General features: G+C 51.8%; 1 protein-coding gene across 5 annotated transcripts; it reads right to left on the bottom strand.

The window, feature by feature from the left end:
- Positions 1–170: 170 nt before the first annotated feature.
- On the bottom strand, positions 171–22,385 carry ARHGEF40 (Rho guanine nucleotide exchange factor 40). 5 transcript variants are annotated; one of them, XM_006062075.4, is made up of 24 exons: positions 22,096–22,385; positions 19,155–19,352; positions 17,284–18,535; positions 16,969–17,136; positions 16,701–16,821; positions 16,069–16,165; positions 15,878–15,958; positions 15,633–15,749; positions 10,993–11,088; positions 10,770–10,885; positions 10,270–10,396; positions 8,100–8,222; positions 7,880–8,023; positions 6,782–7,392; positions 6,434–6,668; positions 5,986–6,072; positions 4,947–5,162; positions 4,066–4,236; positions 3,086–3,263; positions 2,266–2,370; positions 1,896–2,039; positions 1,260–1,402; positions 830–875; positions 171–710 (listed from the first exon to the last, which is right to left on the bottom strand). In XM_006062075.4, the coding sequence occupies exons 1-23, from the start codon at positions 22,096–22,098 to the stop codon at positions 834–836; spliced, it is 4,575 nt and encodes a 1,524-aa protein (XP_006062137.1). In that variant the 5' UTR covers positions 22,099–22,385; the 3' UTR covers positions 171–710; positions 830–833. The 5 variants fall into 5 exon arrangements, 4 of the variants coding, with proteins under 4 accessions (XP_006062137.1, XP_006062138.1, XP_006062140.1 ...); XM_006062076.4 differs by having other exon boundaries at positions 1,260–1,390; XM_006062078.4 differs by lacking the exon at positions 1,896–2,039.
- Between the last annotated feature and the right edge of the window lie 203 nt (positions 22,386–22,588).

The following is a 22,588-nucleotide window of genomic DNA, read 5'->3' as shown; positions in this document are numbered from 1 at the left end:
GGAGGGTGCACGTTCACCCAGGCCCAGCTTTGTGTCAGTAAGGGGGTACAGTGTACCTTGCAGCCTTGGCTTTATTTTCTGTGTTCTAGTTAACGATCGGTGAGCGGAAGTGCTCAAGTTAGTGGTATCACTTCAACCCTGAGGTCTGCTCTAGCTGTTCGGAGACAAAGTGTGAGTAAATATATTTAATATAACAATAGTATTATAATAACAGTAATTACATATATAAAGTTTGCAGTTCCCTGCCCCACTCTTCTGTAATGGTTTGCATAGCTCCGTGTCCTATGACACCTGCCCCCCACCCCCAAAAACGGAGTTGCCAGGAATTGGCAGAGATGAGTCTTCTCAGGAAGAGTCAGGGGGCGGCATGAGGGGAGAACACAGGCTATGGAGGCAGGGCTGACACGGAGCTGTGTCCTGGGAGTATGCACTGGCCCCGGATGGGGAAGGACTGGACGGAGGAAAATTTCCCCACCTCCAGGGTATAAAGGCAAGCAAGTGTGGACACTCTGGTTCTTGTAGGAAGGCACCTGGCTGGGAAGAGCTAGAGACAGTGGTAGCAGGGAGACATACTAGTCCTTTGACCTCCTCTCTGTCCAGGAAGCAGAGGGAAGGACTTCAGTGCTCTTCCAGTCCTCCACTCTGTGCCCTCAGCATCCCAGCCCAAAGTGCGCTGAGAGGAGGGGCGGTAGCCAAGCTCCGGATCTTCTCTGGAAGCCAGGAGAGAAGAGGGAAGATGGGTTGGGAGAGGGAAGAAGCTGACTCCCAGGCATCTGGGGAAGGGAAGGGAAAGGATGTAGGATATGGTAGAAAGGGGGCACCAACTCACCCAGTCACAGAGGCGTGGTGGGGTCGCTCAGGGCCCGGATATGACTCTGAAGGAAGAGAAACCACAGTGAGTTTAAAGCATAAGAAATCATCTCTTGTATAGAGAGATTATATAACCCTCCCTCTCTCCCAAGCCTGTCAATTAGTTCACCCTTTTTTCCTCCTCATCATTCCTGAATTTTGTGGATTGAATCCAAGTTCAAACCAGTCTGTTAGAATTCTCCCCTTTCTCTCACTCTTGCACTACATTCCTTATTAAAGATTCTTTTTCACTTCTGACCTTCATCCCTCTCAGCCACGCCTGGAGGAGAGGAGAAACGCAGACTGGACAATAGCCTTGCGGGAGCACAGGCTCACTGGTTCCTCTGCCCCTCATGAGTTGAACGACCAGAAGAGCCCACCCCATTCTCAGCACTACTGCAAGGACTTACCTGCCGGGATAGCCCTAAGATCCCTCCACTGGACAGAATGGGAGTGCTGCTCCCAGGGTGTGGGGCTTGCAGGCTGGGGCTGTTTCTCGGTCCTGGGGACACATCTCCAGAAGAGTCAAGTGTTTCTGGGGCTGGAGGGGAAGCTAGGGTGAGAGCAGAGTACAGAACCCCTCTAGATTACCTTAAGCAACCAAGCTGCTCCATCAGGGAAGAAAAAGCTCCATAGCAACAGGAAGCTGTAAGTCACCATAGCAATCCAGTTGCAAGAGAACCCCCCTACCAAGAGGCAGGAAATTGTCAGCGGCATCATTAGAGCAACCAGGGAAGAAGCGACAGGAAACTATAAGGATTCCCGTGGTGAACCAGGAGGGTACAACAGGAAGCTGAAGCAGTTTCCATAGAAACCCAAGGAGAGCTAGAGAGAGAGGTACAGAGGAAGTGCTTCTTAGCAACAGGCTGCTGTAAGCATTACCCTAGCAACCAGATGGAAGGCTCTTTTAGCAATGGGGAAGCTGTACATAGTTGTCATGGCAACTGGGCCACTTGGCTAGAGAAAGGAATTGCTCAGCAGCAAGCAGCCTGAACATCACCATGATGACCCAGCTGTTGGGAGCCACCCCTTGAGAGGTGCCTCACCCAGGGCAATTTGCTTGACGTCCAGATCCCAGGCCTCCTCCTCGACGCGGGCAGGCAGGGAACAGGCTCCCGGGGAGAGACCGGGAAGGGAGGGGCCGGCATGCTCAAAGGATGACACGGCCACCGAGGCCCGGGTGCGGGCGGCTGCAGAGAGTGGGGGAGGTGGGGGGTGGGGTGCTGGTGTGGGAAAGCCCTCCTGGCTCCCTGAAATGATCCTCATCTCCTAGAGGGCCTCCCAGTCAGTCCCACAGTTTCTGAGAAGATATATCCACTGCGACCCTTCCTCTCTTTCCACCACACCTCCTCACTGTGCATTCACTCTCAAGGTCTTTGACTCCTGGGGGCCACCCCCCTGCACTCCGGCCCTCACCTCTTCCAGTGAGCAGGGCACTCAGTGTCCGCTCCCCAAGTGCTTTGATGTCCAGGAAGGGTTTATTCCCAATGCCCATGGAGACCATCTGCTGCACTCGGAGCTCTAGGGAACAGAGACCATGTTACCAACTTCTTTGCTCCTTCCCAACTCTTCATTCCTCATTCTCATTCTCTTGGCGTCTCTTGTTACTCTCCTGTTACGACATGGATGATGATGGTCCTTGACTTCCCCCTTAGACAGCTGTCTCTTCTCTCCTACCTGTTGCATCCTGCCCATTTGGCATTCCTGCTACTCAACTTCTCTTCTAATACTCACCTCTTCTTTTATCTTGGGTATTAAGAGCAAAATTCCCATTTTTACATACCTTTACAGTGTATCAAGTGTTTCCATATATATCACCTTATTTAATCCTTCCTATCATACCAAGATGTAGATGTTACTTTCCACTTTTCAGATGAGTGGAATGGGAATTAAAGAGAATTAAAAACGAAAAACAAAAACTAGCAAAAGACTGCTCAAAACAAACAAACTAGGTCTGCTAACACAGAAATTAAATTCTGGAAGGCAAGGCACGTGCACAGAACACCCTCTGACTCTCTTTTGCCCAGCCATTTGTGCTCACCTTCCTGAAGTTTAGCGGCTTCCTCTTTTCTTTTGGTACACCTTAGACTAATTTCTATCTCAGCAGTCTCTCTCATGTCGAATCTTCTCATACATCATTCTCCATCTTATACCCTCTTTTCCCCAGGCTCTCTCCAGCTAACCTCCTGCCATAATCTTGATCCCAAGCACACCCGCTCCTGGTTCTGCCCGGTACCCTTGTTGTGGGCTGCCTGTCTCCACAGCAACTGGGCAATAGAACTTGTCCACTTGAGTTTGATCTCTGGTGAGGCTGCCTGCAGGGTGTATGCCTCTCGTGCGCGCCGCCGCCGAAACCACAACTCAAAGCAGAGCCCACTGTCCCCGATGTTTTCCGTTAGCCCCATGTCGGCAGTCTGAGAAAGAGCAGAGGAGTGTGGGTAAAGATGAAGTGCGTCCTGACTAGATGGTACCATGTGGAAAAGCACTACACTTAGCTTGGCATCTGGGAGATGCTCAGTAAATGTTTGTTCAACACCTACCCTGTGCCAAGTGCTCTACATTTAGCCTTCACAACAACCACGATTTACAGAAGGGGGGGCTGTATAATACCCAGAGCATCTTGTCCAAAGGCTTATCATAGCTTATTAGAGAAAGTTCAAGCCCATGGCTGTGTTATTCCAAACCCAAGCTTTTTTCTCTATATTGGACTCTGTTGGAACTAGTATAAGAGGACTAAGTCAGAGAAACTCTTAGAATCATGCTACATTGCCTGATCTGGGACTAGGCTGCTATTGATGTTTATCTGGATATCAAGGCTGTTTTCCTAAAGCAAGGCCTCCCTCCTCTTGGTTTCTTCAGTTCCATAAGTTAAGCTATATTTATAGTGTCCTCTCTTCATCCCCCAGGGACCATCCCTAACTCAGAAAGCATGTGTGTTCTTAATGGGAAAGGTCCTCCTCCCTTCTGGTTTGGAATGCCTCATGAATCTCCTGTGTGAATAAGAACGCGATGCAGTAGGCCAATAACAAGGACTTCTGTCACCTCAACACCCTAACCTGATGTTTGATTACAGGCCAAAGCCTGTTCGACATGATACAGATTCTGAAGCTGGGTTGGGATTGAGTTTTCCAGAACATCCTGAGTTCTCAAGAAGAGCATGATTTCCTGTCCTGTCCCTGTGGTTTCCCACCACCATCCTGCCCCCAGGCATTGTACCTTAAAGGCCTGCTTATAAACGAAGGTCTCTGACGCCCCCTCAGGGCCCTTGAGCTTGCTGAACAGGAGGAGATGCTCAAAGAGAAAGACATGGCGAAAGCACTTTTTTCGGCCACAGATGACTGTGAAAGGGTCCCGGTGCAGGAGTTGGCCCTGCTCCTTCAGATCTATCTGGGGAAAGCAAAAGGAAAAGTCATTGGCCCTGGAGCCCTTTATATGTATTTTATGGAGCGTAAAAATGGGATTTATAGGGCAAGGGGCCTAGTGCACTGGTTCTCAGGCAGAGTGAGGAAATCAGGAAAGCCCCTGGCCTAGAATCCATCTACTGGTCACCATGCACTGCACACCTGGCGTGGCAGCACAGCCCCGCCTCTGAAGACAGAAGATTGACCACACAGTAGGGTTTAGAGCCTCCAGTGGGTAAGCCTTTGCATGTTGGGAACCAAAGCACCATTTTGCCCCAGGAAGAGAATCAAATCAGCGAAGACCTGAAGGGAAAAGAGGTCTAACCCAGTGGAGGTAGGTTTCCAAGCTGTTCTGGAACCTTAGGGCTGGAAAGAGACTAAGGAGAGGAGAATAGGTATGTGTTGAGTGTTGAGATACAGAATGAACTGCAGGGTAGATGTAGATAAGAATTAGGAAAGGAATAGGAAAGCAGAGGCAGACACAGGGTCATGGGCTGTTGGGCAGGACATAGCTTTATTAGTAATGAGGAAATTGAGGACCAGTGAAGTTCAGTGACTTGACCAAAGCTATCCACGTTTGTTAGAAATGACAGCCTGGGGCCCTCTGACATTGAGTCTAGTTCCCTGGTCACCAGCCCATACTGCTTCTGAGGTCACAGGGCAGCCTGAGCTGGTGTGTCTGGAACATGCCCTTACCTCACAGCCACGCACCGCTTCTACAGCCAGCAGGTCTCTGCCACGGATCTCTTGTTCCTGGAGCAGCTGCACAGCAGCCCCAAGGGCCTGGCGCTCAGAACTTGGTTCAGGCCCAGCTTCCCTTAGGAGCTCCTCTAAGAGCCGCCCATACCTGGCCAGCTGCTCCAGGGGCTGCTGCAAGGCCCGGGGCAGGTGAGGGCCCCCCTCCAAGGTGCCCTAGTATGGGGAGGAAACAGATAGGAATGAGGGAAGGTGCTAAGACCTTGGAGAAGATGAGCAGTACTCTGGGTTTTTAGGGGTAGGTAGATCAAGTCCAGATGGTCTTCCCAGGTGGTACTAGAACCCACCTGCCAATACAGGAGACTTAAAAGACTCAAGTTTGATCCCCAGGTCAGGAAGATCCCCTGGAGGAGGGCATGGCAACCCGCTCCAGTATTCTTGCCTGGAGAATCCCATGGACAGAGGTGCGTGGCAGGCTACAGTCCATAGGGTCACAGAGTTGGACATGACTGAAGCAATTTAGCACACACCCACAAGCCCAGATACGCCCAAAGGTAAGGTGAAAAACCTTTCCGCAGAAAGAAAGGAGGTAGGAGGCCTGCATGAGACTCAGACATCCTCTATATCTTAAAGGAGAATGGAAGAGGAATACAAACAATCCCTTGAATTCTCCGGCTTTTAACTTTTGAAGGCACTTTCACATCTTTTGATGTGAGGTCTTTTGACCCTCCGAGCAGTCCATTAGTTAGATGTAGTGAATACTGCCCACTTTTACTGGATACAGAAACAGCGGCCTGGAGGAATCAAGACCCTTGCCCAAAGTCCTCAGGTGGACCGGATATGATCCCAGCTTCACCTGGCTCCCAGACCAATGTGTGCCCCACCCTCAGCAATTCTGGGAGATTACTGGTAGCTGATGCTCCACGGCACGTCTAGGAAAGCTTTTTTTTCCCTGAGAGATTTTGAGGTTGAATTTTGAGGCTGAATTTGATGTCTTCCTGGCTTCTCCCCTTCTCATGAGAGTAGGAGAAAAAGTTACCTTGGTTGGGGGGCTGAGGGCTGTCAGACCGGTCTCCAGTTTGTGCCGGTGCTTCACGTACTGGGCATAAAGGCTGAATTGGTCCCCCTGTGCCAGTAGGGAAGCAGTAAGTCATCTCCATGAGGCCCTGCAGACCAGCCTCTCCCTCTCCTCCTCCACATCCTGTGCAGCCGGAAGGAGGGACCGGCCCCCGGGGAGCACTCAGTCTGCCTGGGGAATGACAGGCTCCGGTGGAGAGGGCAAAGGCCAGGCAGCCCTGATGTTGGGGACACAGAGGTGGAGTAGATCCAGGAGCCCAGCAAACAGCACTAGGCCCCCCCAGTATCTGGGACTGCACATTCCGGTGGGGGGAGCAGGGAGGAGAGACGTACTGAGAAGGAGGGACCGTGGATAGGGCTGAGACATGTGAAGGGAGAAGCCCTGGAAGACATTTTAGAGGCTGACTCACATGGCGAAGGAAGCAGGCCCCGATGCGCAGAGGGTGGGTGGCGCAGCCCTGAAGTTCCCGCAGAAAGTGTGTCCGGTGGAAACTGCGGAGCCTCTCCCGGGCGCTCAGGGCAGCGGCCCAGGTGCCCCGCAATTCTGGAGTCAGCTCAGGCCCTGGGGGTGGCACCGGCTCACTCAAGGCAGCCACATATTCTTGCTCACAGGTAATCAGCTCAGACACCAGACGCTGCTGGGCGCTGCAGGTACCACAGAGAGAGACGGGAGGCTGTGGCATGGGAGGCAGTCACCACCCCGACAATGTCACATTCTTTTCCTGCGGGGCAGCTGGGTCTGCTGCTTGGGTTCTCACCTGATGCTCCGCTTGCGCTCCATCCGGGGGGTGCCCACTCCCCAGGGCCCTTCTGGTCCCCCAGCCCGGCCCAGCAGCACGTGTTCCCGGGGTGAGCACGTCCTGTCTACCACCTCCGTACTGGTGACCTCCAGGCCTCGGATCAGCACAGTCCTTGGTGGTCTGCCTTCTGCTTCCGGACCCAGCTCGGCACCCTCCTCCTCATAGTCCTCCCCACAGGGGGCCAGGGAGCAGTGGGATGGGGCTGCCCGTGGCCCAGGGCTGCTGGGGAGCAGCAGGGAGCTGAGGCTGGGTGAGGGGCTGTGGGGGCCCCGTGGGGCCCCTCCGCTGCTGGCACTGTCTGCCCGTCGTCGCCGGTGGCCCCGGGGACTCGCCTCCTCCCCCAGCTGTTGCTGAATCCTCCTCTCCAGCTCTTGGCAGCGGGCCCGGCAGCGGCCCCATTCTCGCAGGGCTGCCGGGCTGCCCAGGTCCAGGGCCAGGGCCCGCATCTCCTGGAAGGTGCCAGCACTGGGCTCCGGGGCACGCCGCAGGGCCAAGGCTGCCAGCACCGCCTCCCGCCCTGGTCCCGCTCCTGCCAGCCTCGCAGAACCTTCGTCCACCCATTCGTGTGCCTGCAAGGCCAAAGGGATGGGGAGTGGGGCCAGGAAAGGGTGAGGTCTCGGGCCACTCCCACGAGCTGCCCCATGGCAGCTCCTGTCCTTCTTCACCGATGGCTTCCCAAGGCCCAGTACCACCACCCCCCCTCAGAACACCTCCCCTCACTGTCCTGCATCCCTGCCTAATGTGTTACTCTGAGCTGGTAGGGAGACAGAGGGGCCTAGATGAAGATGGCCAAGACACAGAATTTACAAGTGGCAGGCTCTGTACTGAGTGCTTGTTACATACTGCTTATGATAAGCCTCACGCAGCCCTGTGAGGTAGGTGCCACAAGGCACACTCAGGTTTAGTCTCCTATCCCAGGTCATTTATCAGGTTAGAGCCAAGAGTCAAAGCCCAGGGGAGGCCTCCTAAGTCCTGGCTTCTAACAGCTCCCCAGTCAGCTTCTCCAGGCAGAAGAAAGGTAGCGGTGGGCACTGGAAGAAAAGGCTCGGCACATACCTGCTGGAAGAAGCGCTGTAGCCGCAGAGCCCGATGGAGGCCACTCTCCGCCTGCTCCAGGCGCTGTTCAAAGACATCCAGAAGCTTCTGGGAGGCAGCGTCCTCTTCCAGGGCCAGGGTCTCCCTCGCCTGAGCCAGGTGTTCCTGGAGAAGGGAGGCTGCTCTGAGGCCTGGCCCTCAGTCCAACAGTCTCCCCTTCCTCCCCGCTCCCCCTTCTCACCTGAACCTCAGCACTGAAAGCCCGGAATTGTAGCTCTGTCTCCTGCAGGGCAGGCAGGGAGTCCCCAGGCACGGCAAAGCTCGCCAGCTGCTCCTCTCCGGGGCCTGAAAGCCACTGCAGTGCCTGGGGCAGACAGGGTGGGAGAGCAGGGCCATGAGGGAGAATGGGGCAGGCAGGGTGAAGGAGAGCTGAGGTCCAGCTCCCACCTCACTGCCCTAACTTGTAGAAGTTGGGGGAAACCACGTTGTCTCAGCTGTCAAGTGGAAATAACAGTGAGTGGTGATAATTTCCACAAGGGTCAAGCGAGAAAGTGAGTAAGAGATCTTTGTAAAACACGAGGTGAAGGGGAGGCTGGGCTGTTAGGAAGCACTGAGAGACCTGTGCTTGGGTTCCAGGGCTATGCCTGGAGGTGAAATAGATAAAACTAGTGTGAACTGGAGGCAAAGGGGCCAGAAGAAATTTCACATTTACAGAGCCTAGTGACAGGGGGGCAGTAGTTCCAGGGACTGGGCCTGGAGAGACAACTCAGGATTGTGTGTGTGTGTGTGTGTGTGTAGCTCTGGTTGCCTATTATGGGGCTCTAGGAACTCTCATGTTGGTTCTGGGATGTTTGACCAAAAAGGGATGGTAATTCCTTCCTCTGAAGAAAGGCTGGAAGCTGGGGCAAGACAGCCTGAGGACAAGAAGTCTGAGAATGTTCCCAATAACCTGTGCCAACAATAAACACTTCTGCAGTCCTCTGCTGAAATCATTTGATCACCCTAATGCCCTCGTGAGGCAGGCCTTACTGTCACCCCCATTCTGCAGACGAGGACGTGGGAAGTCAGAGATGTTTCAAGGCTTCTCCAACATCTCACTCTTAGCAGAGCACAACTCAAACTGAGCACCTTAGACTCCAAATCCTGTGTGCTAACAGTTTTTAAACAGGAGGAAAACAGCTAATAAGCAAGCAAACAAACAGTAGAAGTAGGGGGTTAGGTTTTATGTGAAGCAGAGTGCCTGGAAGAGGGCTCCACCAGATACCCTGGTGGTTCTGCCTGCAGTAAAGCATCTGCCTGCAATGTGGGAGACCTGGGTTCAATCCCTGTGTCAGGAAGATCCCCCTGGAGAAGGAAATGGCAACCCACTCCAGTACTCTTGCCTGGAAAATTCCATGGATGGAGTAGCCTGGTAGGTTACAATCCATGGGATCGCAAAAAGCTGGACACAACTGAGAAACTTCACTGGTTCACAGACCTGGATGCTGGAATGTGTGTGTGCGCTTAGTCACTCAAGAATACTGGAGTGGGTTGCCAGGCCCTCCTCCAGGAGATCTTTCCAACCCAGGGATCGAACCCAGGTCTCCAACCCAAGTCTCCTGCGTTGTGGACAGATTCTTCACTGTCTGAGCCACCAGGGAAACCCAGATGCTGCAATGGAGGAAGCTAAATATGCAGAAATCTCAGAAAAGACAGCCCTGCCCCTACCCTCCTTTGTCATTGACCCTGAGATGACCCTTCCCCTGAGGCTACATGCATTCCATGAGGTGATCACTCAGCACACACAGGAGTTATGGAAGAACAATCAGATTTCAAAGCTCCCTTTACCCTACAAGGTAGGGTGGACAGCAAATCTCTTTGGAGCTCTTAACCCCAGGAGAAAAGAGTTAAGGTTCAAAAAAGCAAGCCTTATCCCCGAATCTTTCTCATAAAGAGACTTCAGTTTCCAAGGCATTTAGCAGCTTCCATCATCCTCTCCTTCTAAGGTGGAGGGAGGTGGGACCTTTCCAGCCTCAGGTTTGGGGATGATGTTGCCTAAGGGGTGGACAGAGTTGGTGTCAATGGACATTTGTTATTTCTGAGCTAAGGAGGTAGGCTCTCAGAATCAATAGACTCTTCCTACAGTCCCCGAGGGTACCTGAGCATCTCACAATTTCTAAGGATCCTTGATCAAATATCAACAGTGGGAAGGGGAGATCTGGCTTCTCTTTCTTGCTGGTGCTGAAATGCCATCTCCCTCTTGCTGAATCTCACACTGACCATGATCAACTTCCAAGGAGATGAGGAGGGAGGGAGGGTTGTTCAAGCCAGGTTAGGAGAACACCATCAATCGTAAGTATCAGTGGGAAAAGCGTTGCTGGAGGCCAGGCCCTCAGGTGGAAAGAGGCATGGGGGAGGGGGTGTTGGCTCACCTGCTGCAGTCGGTGTAAGCGTTGCCGCTGCTCCTGCTGCTGCACGTGCAGATTGGAGAGGCGCACGAGCTGGTGAATGGCTTCATCTACCTCTTGATACAGTGCAGCTGGACCTGGACCTTCCAGCCTGGGGAGGAAGAGGGGCAGAATTAACCACTGCCCTTGTCAAGCTCCCCTCCAACCCCATCGCATCCTTGCATTCCAACGTGAGGGGTGACACAGCATTCTAGGTCAGCAGATGGGCCTGAATCTGAATCCTGACTCTTCCATTTACTGACTGACCTTGGCCAAGACATTAAACATTTCTGATCCTCCAAATCTCCATTTATAATCATGACTAGCACCTGGGGATGTTATGAGGGTTGTAAATGGAGAAGCATGATATCCTGTCCAGATAACATGCTTAATAAGAATTTTCTGGCAGCTAAGGTGAACTGGCAGTTCTCTGCTGTGTCTCCATCATGCATGTCCACCTGCCCCCGTGCACCCATCCCTCGTACTTGCTGCTGTGGGTGGAGCGCAGCTTCATCAGGATGGCTCCTCCGTCCCTCTGCAGCTCCGTCAGCCGGGGATCTGCCAGTACCTTCTGCAGGGGCTCAGGCATTCCTACCACCTCCTGGCAGGCAGGGAGAAATTGACAGGGTTCCACCAGAAGGTCCTCAGCTCAGCTTAGCCCCATCCCCACCTCCACCTCATGCCCTTTTGTCCCATCTCATTTCATACCTCTCCTTCTGGCTCTGCTGCTCTCTCTAGTTCCTCAATGGCTTGCCGTATAGAGCCCAGCACACCTCGGCACAGGTGGCACAGCCTTGCCACTTGCTGAAACAAATACACGGGGATGGAGTCCAGGGACAGAGTCTAGGATAAGGGGCCTAAGCCCAAGAGTGGAGGTGGGGCAACCCTAGAGACTTTTATGAGGCAATGCTGGATTCAGTTAGAAAGTAGGTTATTGCTTACTAACTATATGACTTTAGGCAGATCCAGAAAATTCCCTGAACCTCAGTGTTCTCTACTGTAAAGATGTACCAGATTTAAAGGTTTAAATAGATGACCCTACATAAGCAGTTAGCACAGGGCTGACACATTTTACAGCTTAGTAAACATGAATCTCCTTTCCCTCATCTGCACTGCCTCTTCACACTATAAAACCCACCTCTCTGCCTATTCAGATGCACTTCCCCTTTGATCCACAGCTTAGAGACCATGTTACAGACCCTCTTTAATACTCAGCTCAGATCATGTTCAGACCTCTTTTCTTGAAGACAGCATTCAGATTTCATAAAATCAGAGATGTCCTAATTGGTGTACTTTGTGGGCAAAAATCTTGAGGCTGGAATGTTGGTGCAGGGAGCAGGTATAGGAAGGCACCATCTCCAAAAGTAAGTAACTTGTTACAGGTCATATGGAACCAGAATCAGCCCCTCTGAGTCAGTTCTTTCTAGAACCCCAGTGACATTCTGCATGCTTCTCCTGTTGTTTCTAACTTATCTTCCACCAAAAATGATATGTTATTTAATGTCATGTTAAGAATCACAAAAAGAGAAGATTACAGGCCAATATCACTAATGAACACAGATGCAAAAACACTCAACATTAGTAAACCAAATCCAACAATACATTAAAAGGACCATGCATCATGATTAAGTGGGATTTATTCCAGATATGCAAGGATGGTTCAACACTCTGCAAATTAATCAACATGAAACACCACATTAACAAAATGAAGGCTAAATATCATATGATCATCTTGATAGATGTGGAAAAACTTTTCACAAAATTCAATATCCACTTATGATTTAAAAAAAAACTCTCAATAAAATGGGTAAAGAGGGAAACACCTCAACATCATAAAGCCCAATTATGACAAACCCACAACTAACATTATACTCAATGATGAAAAGCTGAAAGCATTTCTTCTAAGATGAGGAACAAGACAGGGACATCCATTCACACCAGTTTTATTCAACATAGTTTTGGAAGTCCTAGACACAGCAATCAGAGAGGAAAAAGAAATAAAAAGGCATCCAAACTGAAAAGGAAGAAGTAAAATGGTCACTGTTTGAAGATGATATGATACTATACATAGAAAATTCTAGAGAAGCCACCAAAAAACTACTGTAACTCACCAATGAATTCAATAAAATTGCTGGATACTGAATTAACATATAGAAATCGAAAGAAAAAAAAAGAAATCGGTTGCATTTTTATACACTAACAATGAACTATCAGAAAGAGAAATGAAAACAATTCCATTTATAATAATATCAAAACAAATAAAATGCCTAGGAATAAACCTAACCAGGGGGGTAAAAGATCTGTACTTGGTATAACACATTGATGAAAGAAACTGAAGATGACACAAACAGATTGAAAGATATACCATGCTCATGGATTGGTGGAATTAATATTGTTAAAATGTCCATAGTTCCCAAGGCAATCTACAGATTCAAGGCAATCCCTATCAAAATATCAATGGCATTTTTCACAGAACCAGAACAAATAATTTTAAAATTTATATGAAAATACAAAAGACTCTGGATAGCCAAAACAATCTTGAGAAAGAAGACCAAAGTTGGAGGTATTATGCTCCCTGATTTCAAACTGTAACTACAAAGTTACAGTAATCAAAACAGTATGATACTGGCACAGAAATAGACACACAGATCAATGGAACAGAATGGAGAACCCAGAAATGAATCTACACACATATGACCAATTAACCTGTGACAAAGGAGGCAAGAATGTACAATGGAAAAAGACCATCTCTGCTGTAAATGGTGTTGGGAGTACTGGACAGCTACCTGCAAAAGCATCAAACTGGACTACTCTTTCACACCATGCACAAAGATAAATTCTAAATTGATTAAACACTTGAATGTAAATCTTGAAATAACAAAACTTCTAGAAGAAAATATAAGCAATATGCTTCTTGACATTTTAGTATTATTTTTTTGGATACATCTCTTTAGGGAAGGGAAACAAAAGCAAAAATAAACAAATGGGATTACATCAAACTACATCACTTTTGTGCAGTGAAGGAAACCATCAACAAAATGAAAAAACTCCCTACTGAAGTGGAGAGGATATTTGCAAACAATATATCCTATAAGGGGTTAATATCCAAAATATATGAAGAACTCATACAACTCAATATCAAAAAAGCAAGCAACCCAATTAAAAAATGGGCAGAGGATCTGAATAAACATTTTTCCAAAGAAGACATACCGAAAATGTTTCATGGACAACAGGCACCTAAAACAATGCTCAACATTATTCATAAACAGGAATGTGCAAATCAAAACCACCATGAGATACCACCTCACACCTGTCAGAATAAGTATAGGTGAGGATGTGCAGAAAAGGGAACCCTCATGCAGTATTGGTGGGAATGTAAACTGGTGTGTAGGCACTATGGACAACAGTATGGATAATCCTCATATGATCCAGCAATTCCACTCCTGAGTATTTAATACAAAGAAAGTGAAAACAGCAATTAGAAAATATATATGCACCTCTGTGTTAATTGTCGGAGAAGGCAATGGCAACCCACTCCAGTACTTCTGTCTGGAAAATCCCATGGACGGAGGAGCCTGGTGGGCTGCAGTCCATGGGGTCGCTAAGAGTTGGACACGACTGAGCGACTTCACTTTCATTTTTCACTTTCATGCATTGGAGAAGGAAATGGCAACCCACTCCAGTATTCCTGCCTGGAGAATCCCAGGGACAGGGGAGCCTGGTGGGCTGCTGTCTATGGGGTCGCACAGAGTCGGACACGACTGAAGCGACTTAGCAGCAGTAGCAGAAGCATGTTAATTGTGCCATTATTACAATAGCCAAGATACAGAACCAATTTAAATTCCCATCAGTAGATGAATGGCTAAAGAAGATGTGGTGTACACACACACACACACACACACACACACACACACACGAATATTACTCAACCATAAAAAGGATGAAATCTTGCCATTTGTAACAACATGGATGGGCCTAGAGGGTATTATGCTAAATGAAATAAGTCAGACAGAAAAATACAAGTACTGAATGATTTCATTTATATGTGGAATCTAAAAAACAAAACAAACGAACAAACATAACAAAACAGAAACAAAGTTATAGATACAGATAACAAACAGGTGGTTGCCAAAGGGGAGGGGGTGGGGAGAGAAAAGAAATAGGTGGGGGAGATTAAGAAGTACAAACTTTCAGTTGCAAAGTAAATCAGCCACAGGTATGAAATGTACAGTGTGGGGAATATAGTCAATAATTATGTAATACCTTTGTATGGTGACAGATGTTAATTAGACATCATGGTGATCATTTTGAAATGTATGGAAATATTGAATCTACTCTTGTATACCAGGAACTAAAATAGTGTTGTTGGTCAATTATACTTCAAAAACAAATAAACAAAAAACTCATAGAAAAAGAGATCCGGTTTTTGTTTTTTTTAAAGGGTGTAGATGAGGGGGAGGGGGAATTGGACAAAGATGATCAGGGCTACCCTGGTAGCTCAGCTGGTAAAGAATCTGCCTGCAAGGCAAGAGACCCTGGTTCAATTCCTGGGTCAGGAAGATCCCCTGGAGAAGGGATAGGCTACCCACTCCAGTATTCTTGGGCTTCCCTGGTGGCTCAGCTGGTAAAGAATCCTCCTGCCACGTGGGAGACCTGGGTTCTACCCCTGGGTTGGGAAGATCACCTGGAGAAGGGAAAGGCTACCCATTCCAGCATTCTGGCCTGGAGAACTCCATGGATTGTATAGTCCATGGGGTTGCAAAGAGTTGGACAACTGAGCGATTTTCACTCACTCAATCAAAAGTTAAAACTTCCAGTTACAAAATGTGATGTGTACTAGGGAAGTGATGTACAACACAATATAATTAACACTGCTGTATGTTAAATATGGAAGTTGTTAAGAGTAAATCCTAAGAGTTTTCATCACAAGGAAAACAATTATCCTATTTCTTTAATTTTGTATCTATATAAGATGATGAATATTCACTAGTGTGGTAATCACTTCATGATTGTATGTAAATCACTTTGTTGTACACCTCAAACATGTTCAGTGCTGTATGTCAACTATATCTCAAAACTAGAAGGAAAAAAGAATTTATTTAATATATCCCTCTCATCTTCCCAGCAGCCCAGGGTACACGCACAATCTTTTGCTCATAAATACTTATTAAATTTGCTAATAAACATGTGTTGAATTGTGAACCATAACTACTTATTGAACTAAATGGAAGGGAAATCACTCTTTCCCAGCCGCTTGGTCAAGTCTCATTTGCCATTTTTTCCTAGAAATGTCCTCTGCTGGGTCACTCCTGGCTCCCAGTGTCCTGGGTGTGGGAGAGGAAGCTTACCTGGTGTGTCTCTACCCAGTGACTAGGAGAGGGCTCCCTGTGACCTCCCAAGTCCCACTGCAGCTCCTCTGGCTTGGCCACTCTTCTCAGATCGCCCTCTGATAGCAACTCACCACCCTGTAGACACATGAAGACAGGGGGTTTTGGGCCTGGGCACCTAGGGATTCAGGGATTGACCGGGGCTCCAACTAGCCTCTTCTCTCTCCATCACTGATGGGAACTAGGTGGGAATGAGGAGCTCAAACCTGAAGTCCATGGAGTTCAGCTGGAGGCTCATCAAGAGTGAGAAGCAAGAGCCGCTGAATGAGCGGAGGGTCTCCCGAGTCCTGAAGGCAGAGAAGAATAACCGTAAACTACAGGTGACTAGGTGGCCTGGAATGACCACTAGGGAAGAGTTAGGGCCCAGAAGAAGTAATCATATCAAGGGATTGGTTACCTGAAGTTGACTCAGGACAGGAATGAGAGCTGGAGGCAGTGGGGGTGCCTTGCGAAGATCCAGCAGGACAGACAGCCCCAATATCTGTAGATCAGGTCTGTGGGGGCAGAAGAGCCAAGGAAAGAGAGAGAGAGAGTGTGTGTGTGTGTGTGTCACTCATCCTCAGGAGAAGTTGGATCCTAGCAATGGGCAAAGGATCAAACAAAGCCTGGGATGTGTGTCCAAGCGATAGTGATGACTAGCAATTAGGAGTCTATATTCATACAACTACTGGGTCATGGGATCAGAGTTTAAAAAGTTAGGAATTCTGTGCTACAGAAGGATATGAATTCAATGCCAGCACCTAGCCTAACAGGTTCTGGGTCTCAAGAAATAGTTGTTGGATGAATGAATCAACATTTTTATAATCTAGGTAGTATCTTAGGAGACTGAAAGTCAGCAGGGTTGATTTTGAGGATTGATGAAGACATTCTGCAAGTCAGGGGTCAGGAAGGTCAGACATCAATGACTTGAACAATCTGAGGGTTGTAGAAGTAGGTGTCCTAGAGGTCAGTGTCCTGTGGAGAGAAGAGGGCAGGGTCCTTATGACCCAGGAGGTTACTGTGCAGGGTGGCAGCCTGGGCCTCAGTTACCTGAGCAGTGAGTGAAGGTAATGAAGAGCAGTGCTCAGCACGTCTTGGGAGGGTGGGGGCTCCTCGGGAGGGCACGGTGGGGTAATGGTCAGCAGAGCTCGCCCACTCTGGTCCACCCCTCCTGAGGACACAAAATGGCCAGGCTGTCCTGGCTGGGGGCAGGCCTTGGCTACCTCCCGTCTACCCCACCTCCCTCTGCAGCCCACCTTGGAGGCTTTTCCTAGAGGCTTTTTCAACCCCTTCCCTTCAGCCACTGCTGCCCACTGACCAGTCAGGATGAGGAATCCAGATGCCATTAAGTCCCAAGCTACACCAGGGTCATCAGAGATGGAGACTGGGGGCCCTTCTTCCGGAATGCTTTCCCCTTTCACTTCTTGCACAGTCTCGGGGGGTGGTTTTAGGGGGTCGGAGAGGAGCCCTTCTGGATCGTTGGGTGCTGCAGACACAGGGCAGAGCTATGGGCCTGAAGTGAGGACAGGTCTGGCTGTTCCGCCCCCAGCCTCACTTCTGCTTTTCCTCTAGCCCCCTTCCCTAGGCCCCACCTAGCCCGGCCCTTGCCCTACTGGCCTCAACGTTGTCTCACCTGCCATGCACACCAGGCTTAGCCCCTCCTGTTCTCTTTCTCTGGCCCTTTCTTCTACAGGCCCGCAGACTTCTTGGGACCGAGGCTCTTTTCCATCTGGTGGTTTGAGCTCCTCTCTTGGCTCAGGTTCTGGCTTCCCCGAGCCTTCATGTTCCTCCTTAACTGGGCTGCATCCTGGAAGCTCGTGTTTGTTTGGTGGGGGCAGGCTGACAAGGGCTTCCTGGTGGCTGGTCTCTTCCTTGTCCCCAGGGCTCAGTGGGGCACTGTCCCCTCCTCGGTTAAGAGCCCCTCTGCCTGCAGCTCGCTTCTTTCTCCTGTTTCCTTTGCCTGTTCTCCGAGGGGTACCAGGCAGCCCTTCAGCCCCTTGGCCTGGTCCTACTCCAACTTCGCCTGGCCTCAGAGGGCAAGACTCAGAGGCTTCTCCTAGTGCCTCTGCCAGGGGCTCAGATACTTCCAGGGCCGTTGCCTCTGGGAAAGCCTCAACCTCAGCTCCCGGGGGAGACCCAGGGGAGGCTCCAGTGCTGCTCCCTTCACCAGGTGGCCGGGCTCCATCATGGTCCCGAGGCCCCAGACCCTTCTGGTGCATCCATGCCCGGTGTCTCCGATGCCGGCCCTTCCCTCCAGCACCCTTGCGTGTGGGTACTGTCCGGGTCCGGGAGAGGCCAGAGGAGCCTTCAGCATCCATGGGGCTCCCCCTCACAGGCAGTGTCACCTCCAGCAGCTCCACATACTCGCCCTCAGGTCCTTCAGCGGGGGCATTGTGCCCATCCCCGGGACTCCGGGTGCCCAAGGCTTCCTCAGGGAGTGGAGGGCTGGGGAGCCCTGGGGGCCCCGAGGGCAGTTCTGGGGGTAGTGTGCTTGGCCGATGTCCAACCATGAGGCCTCCTTTGTGCACAAATCGAGGGCAGATGAGCTCGGCCCAGGGCAGTCGCTGAATCCCAGAGGGCGCAGACAGAAGGCAGGTGCTGAGGCGACCTGTCGGCCTGTCTTTATTGATGCCTTGTAGCCACTCAGGTGTGAACAGGTATGCACAAGCCTCATTAGGCACAGGCAGCTCCTGCACTCGCCCACCCCCTGGGGCCAGGCACTTGAGCGCCAGGCGGGGTGCTTGGGCTGCTGAGGGTACCACTTGCAGGTAGAAGTCTCCCGGGCGCAGCAGCTGCCAGGGGAGGGCGGCCAGCTGCACCACTACCTGCTCGTGCAGGCAGAGGGGCCAGCCCTCGTGGAAGAAGAGGAAACCGCTGTACTGGGCCTGGGGAGATAGAGGGCAGGCTATGCTCAGGCTTCCTCTACTGATGAAGCCAGCAGGAGAGGCTAGTTAGAATGGGACTAGCCTAGGCAGGAGTGGCCTTATGCCTGGTGGGTTAAGACTCCAGGTGTGTAGGAGGAGATATCTTGCTGTGTGCATGTGACAGAAGGAAGGATTGGGACTGATCAGTTTTCTGGTGGTAGGAAGCTTCTCTAGAAAGCTGGTTCCACGAGTAGGAGGGGAAGAACTGAGTCATTATAAAGATGTGGTCAGCAGATGCTATTGTTTTGGAGGAGTTGGAGACTCTTAGGAGGTCTTTAGAGCTGTAGAAGTGACTTTGTTGAGTCATTCTTGGGGGAGTCAGTATCTTGAAAAAATTGATATGAGGAGGGAAATGTCTGGAATTTGGTCTGGAGGGTCAGCATCTTTGGGAGTTGATGTTTCTCAGGGATCACTATTTAGGAAGATGAGTGTCTATGTGTTAGTATCTGAGTGGTAAGTGTCTCTGGGGGCATCAGTATTGGGGAGACAGTGTCTCCGGGTGGGGGGAAATTAGTCTGACTGGTGCCTGGGGTGAGGCAGTGGATCTTAGGGGAGACAGAACAGGAATGTGTTCACTTACACAGGCTTCCTGCTGGATCTTGGCAAGCAGGTGCTTGGCAGGCACCAGGAAGTCCAGTGTGTATCTCAGCGCATCCTCCCGATAAGTCCTCTCCACCACCTGGAACACTTGGCCCAACAGTGTGGGGGCTGTTGCCTCGAAAGGTGGGTAAAGGGCCGCTAGAGTACTCTGCACACAGTCTTCTACTGGCTCAGGCTCCTGGGAGAGACAAGATCAGACAGTGGATCGCTAGCACCCAAGCATGGTTCCTTAAAGGCTGGCGTTGTCCCCCAGGGGCCCCATCAAGTACAAAGTGTGTGTAGAGAGGCGGCATTCAGGAAATGCTGGCTGAATGAGATGGGAGTGGGGCTGGGCCAATCAGAGTGCACTCTGAGACCTTGGTTTTGGAGATCTGGGGAGACTTTTCTGTGAACGTCTTTTATCAGGGCTGAACTTAGTTCTTGTACATTGGGATAATTGCATAGGCCCTCTTCCTCAAGAAGAGATGGGCCCCTGGGCCATCAGGGAAGTCACAGGTGGCTGAGAGTTCTGCAGGGTGGAGCCTTTGACACATTCATTCTACTAGTCCCTCCTCACAGGGCCTGCCAACCAGAGTTGTGTTGTTGTGAAGTCGCTCAGTCATGTCCGACTCTTTGTGACCCCATGGACTGTAGCCCACCAGGCTCCTCCATCCATGGAATTTTCTAGGCAAGAGTACTGGAGTGGGTTGCCATTTCTTTCTCCAGGGGATCTTCCCGACCCAGGGATTGAACCCAGATCTCTTGCATTGCGGGCAGACGCTTTGCCGTCTGAGCCACCAGGGAATCACTACCAACCAGAGACCCCCTTCTTAAGCAGAGGTGCCATCACCCATGAGCAATCATATGCTAATGGTCATTGGGTGGGAAGAAGGACTGAAGGGCTATCTGTCTTGAGTCTTTCTAGCACCCCTCATCCTCTCCAGTGGCTCTCAAGGAATCCCTCATTCCTGGAGTATGCTGGATTAGGTTACAAAGACTTGGGTGGGGACAGCTGAAAGAAGGAAAAGTCACAAAAGGAACACGTAGGGAAGGGAGGAGGAGGCTTTGCTGGTATGTATTGCAGCTGAAATATTTTCTGATTTTTGTAAGGCCTGTCTGACAACCTCCATTCTGGGCCACTCAAAAGTTCTCAGCCCCCGTTTCCTCTAGACTCACCTCCCTAAGTTAATCAGTTGGATATCTTTCTCCATCTCAGAACCTAAACAGCCACCCCTTAGGCTATTCCTTTACAAACTTACTTCTCTTTCAAGGTGGCTTTGAAATTCCTTTTATCAGATTTCTTTTCTGTAACTGGGCAAGGGTGATGCTCGAATTGAAGTGTTTACTTAGTTTTCTACTCTGCATTGCCCTCCCCATCCCCTACTCCGCCGGCTCTGCCCTGAGGATAAAACCGCATACTTTACTTTGAGTCCTTCCAGCCTGAGTGTTACAAGCCTGTCCCGACAGTCAGAACAGCGAGGCAGCCACTCCAGAGAGCGACAGTCAGTGCGTCAGCACCGAGACCCGGCCCCAAGGTGTGTGGGCGAGCAGACAGACCCCCCAGTGTTCCGGGGACCCGGCCAGCTCCGGGAGCGTGGGTGGGGGAGGGTGGGGATGGGCGGGGTGAGGCAGAGTGGGCTGTCCCCTCGGAGGCCTGGAAGGGGGAGCTAGAGCTGGAGCGGCGAGGCAGCTGCAACCCATTAGGGGCGGTGAGCTCATGGCTGAGTGAGAGTCTCAGCCACAGGAAACGGCAGCGGCAGGAGGGGAGGAGGGGTCTGGGGTGGGAAAGGGCGGGCAGGAGCTCAGCGACCCGGCCTCCAGCCGGCCCGGACCAAAGAGAAGAGCAGAGAGACTGAGTCAGCTCTCCCTGGCCCAGTTCCTCTTTCTTCTTGTTCCAGTCTCCCTGCCAGGGGCTGCCCTTCCTTCTGTAGAGGAACAACCCCGGTGGTGCTCCTACCCCTCCTCCACTCCCTGCTGTGAGCGCCCCCTGGCAGGGCCTCTCCCCCTCCTCCACTCCGTGCTGTGAGCGCCCCCATGGCCGTGCACCCCCCATCCCTCCGCAGTGGGCGCTCTCCCTGGCAGTGCCCACACCTGCAATGACTCTTTAGAGAGTTCTTTTGGAGTGAAAGTTCACGGGACCATGTCCACTCCTATAGGCACGGCCGTCCCCTAACAGCGCTCTCCTGCTTCCTGTGCCCTCGAGTTGCTGCTGCCAGGGTCCCCAACCCGCTGCAGCGGGAATGCTCCGAGACAGTGCTTCGCTTCCCTGCAGCGGGAGCTCCGGGGCACTCCTCCCCCCATCGCATCTCGGGTCGGCTCCGGCATCGTTACGCCCCCTGGCACTGTGGGCCCCCTCCCCACTCTGTCCACTACTCTGAGGCAGCATCTCTTTCTCCACGGGAATTTCCCTTTTTGACGAGGTCCCTGGCCCCAACCCAGCCGCAGCTGTGGCCGGTCCCCCAGGGCCGGATGGGTGGGCCCGGGGTGGGGCCCGGGATGGAAAATGGTGGTTCCAGGCAGGTCATTTCTCATGACCCAAGGCCGGGCCCCCCTCCAGGGCCGCTGCAGCACGAACCCACAGGGGTCTCCCGCGGGTAAGGAGTTGGGACTGGGAGGGGGAGGGAAGATCCTGCAAAGGAAAGCACAAGTCAGGACAGAGGAGGGCGAGGGGAGGTATGTGGATTAGGGGGAGAGACCTAAGGGAGGTTGGGGGAGGGCGCGAAGAAGAGGGGAAGAAAGGAGTGAGGGCAATACCCAGTGGGGTCAGAGTCAGTGGGGCAGACAGGCAGATCAAAGAAAAGAAGGGGGGGATGGGAGGAAGGAGAGTCCCAGGAGCGCTCAAGAGTTCCAAGCTGGAGCAGGAGGCACCCAGCTTGGGGCTGGCGATCCGCAGAGGACGGCGCGAAAGCGGAGGGGACACCGGGTGGCGACGCGGGACTCACCATGGCTCGGCTCGCGGCCGCGTCCGACGCTCGGGCCGGCGGGCGGGGCCGAGCGCGCCGCCGCCTCCCTCCCGCCGCTCGCGTCTCGCCGGGTCTGGCTAGGGGACAGCTCCGGCCGCGGTGGCGGCTCGGCCCGCTCGGGCTCCCAGGCCGCGGGGCCCCACCAGGGAGGGTCGAGACGGCCGCCCCTCCTCGCCCCGCCCTGCAGTGCCCGCCTCCGCCTCCGCGTCCGACCCCCTGCCGGGACGCCCTCTCCCGCGCCGGGCCTCTGGCTGCTCCCCTCGACGCCCCCAGAGGATCCACCCGGCTCTCCCCCAACCCTCTTCCACCTCCGCCCCGCCCTCCAGCCCGTCTCCTCGACCCTGACCCTCGGAGGCCCGTCCCGCCGAAGATGCCCCTCTTTTCCCGCCTCCGCCTAGCTCCCTAGGCGATCAGTTTAGTCTCAGCGAGGGACTGTCCAGAGACTGGGGCGTGCGTGAATTCCCTGGGGTCC

The sequence above is a fragment of the Bubalus bubalis genome, chromosome 11 (assembly GCF_019923935.1).
Source record: "Bubalus bubalis isolate 160015118507 breed Murrah chromosome 11, NDDB_SH_1, whole genome shotgun sequence".
In the NCBI taxonomy this organism is placed as follows: Eukaryota; Metazoa; Chordata; class Mammalia; order Artiodactyla; family Bovidae; genus Bubalus; species Bubalus bubalis.
Note: the sequence above shows the minus strand (reverse complement) of the source record. Positions and strands in the feature narration are given on the sequence as shown.

What these genes read in the sequence shown, in the direction of transcription:
- ARHGEF40 (XM_006062075.4), bottom strand. An exon ending in CTGTCCTGAGTCAACTTCAG is followed by an intron (nt 15,959 to 16,068) that starts GTAACCAATCCC and finishes CTCTGCCTTCAG; the next exon opens with GACTCGGGAGACCCTCCGCT. An exon ending in GGGCCTGCTTCCTTCGCCAT is followed by an intron (nt 6,073 to 6,433) that starts GTGAGTCAGCCT and finishes CTACTGGCACAG; the next exon opens with GGGGACCAATTCAGCCTTTA.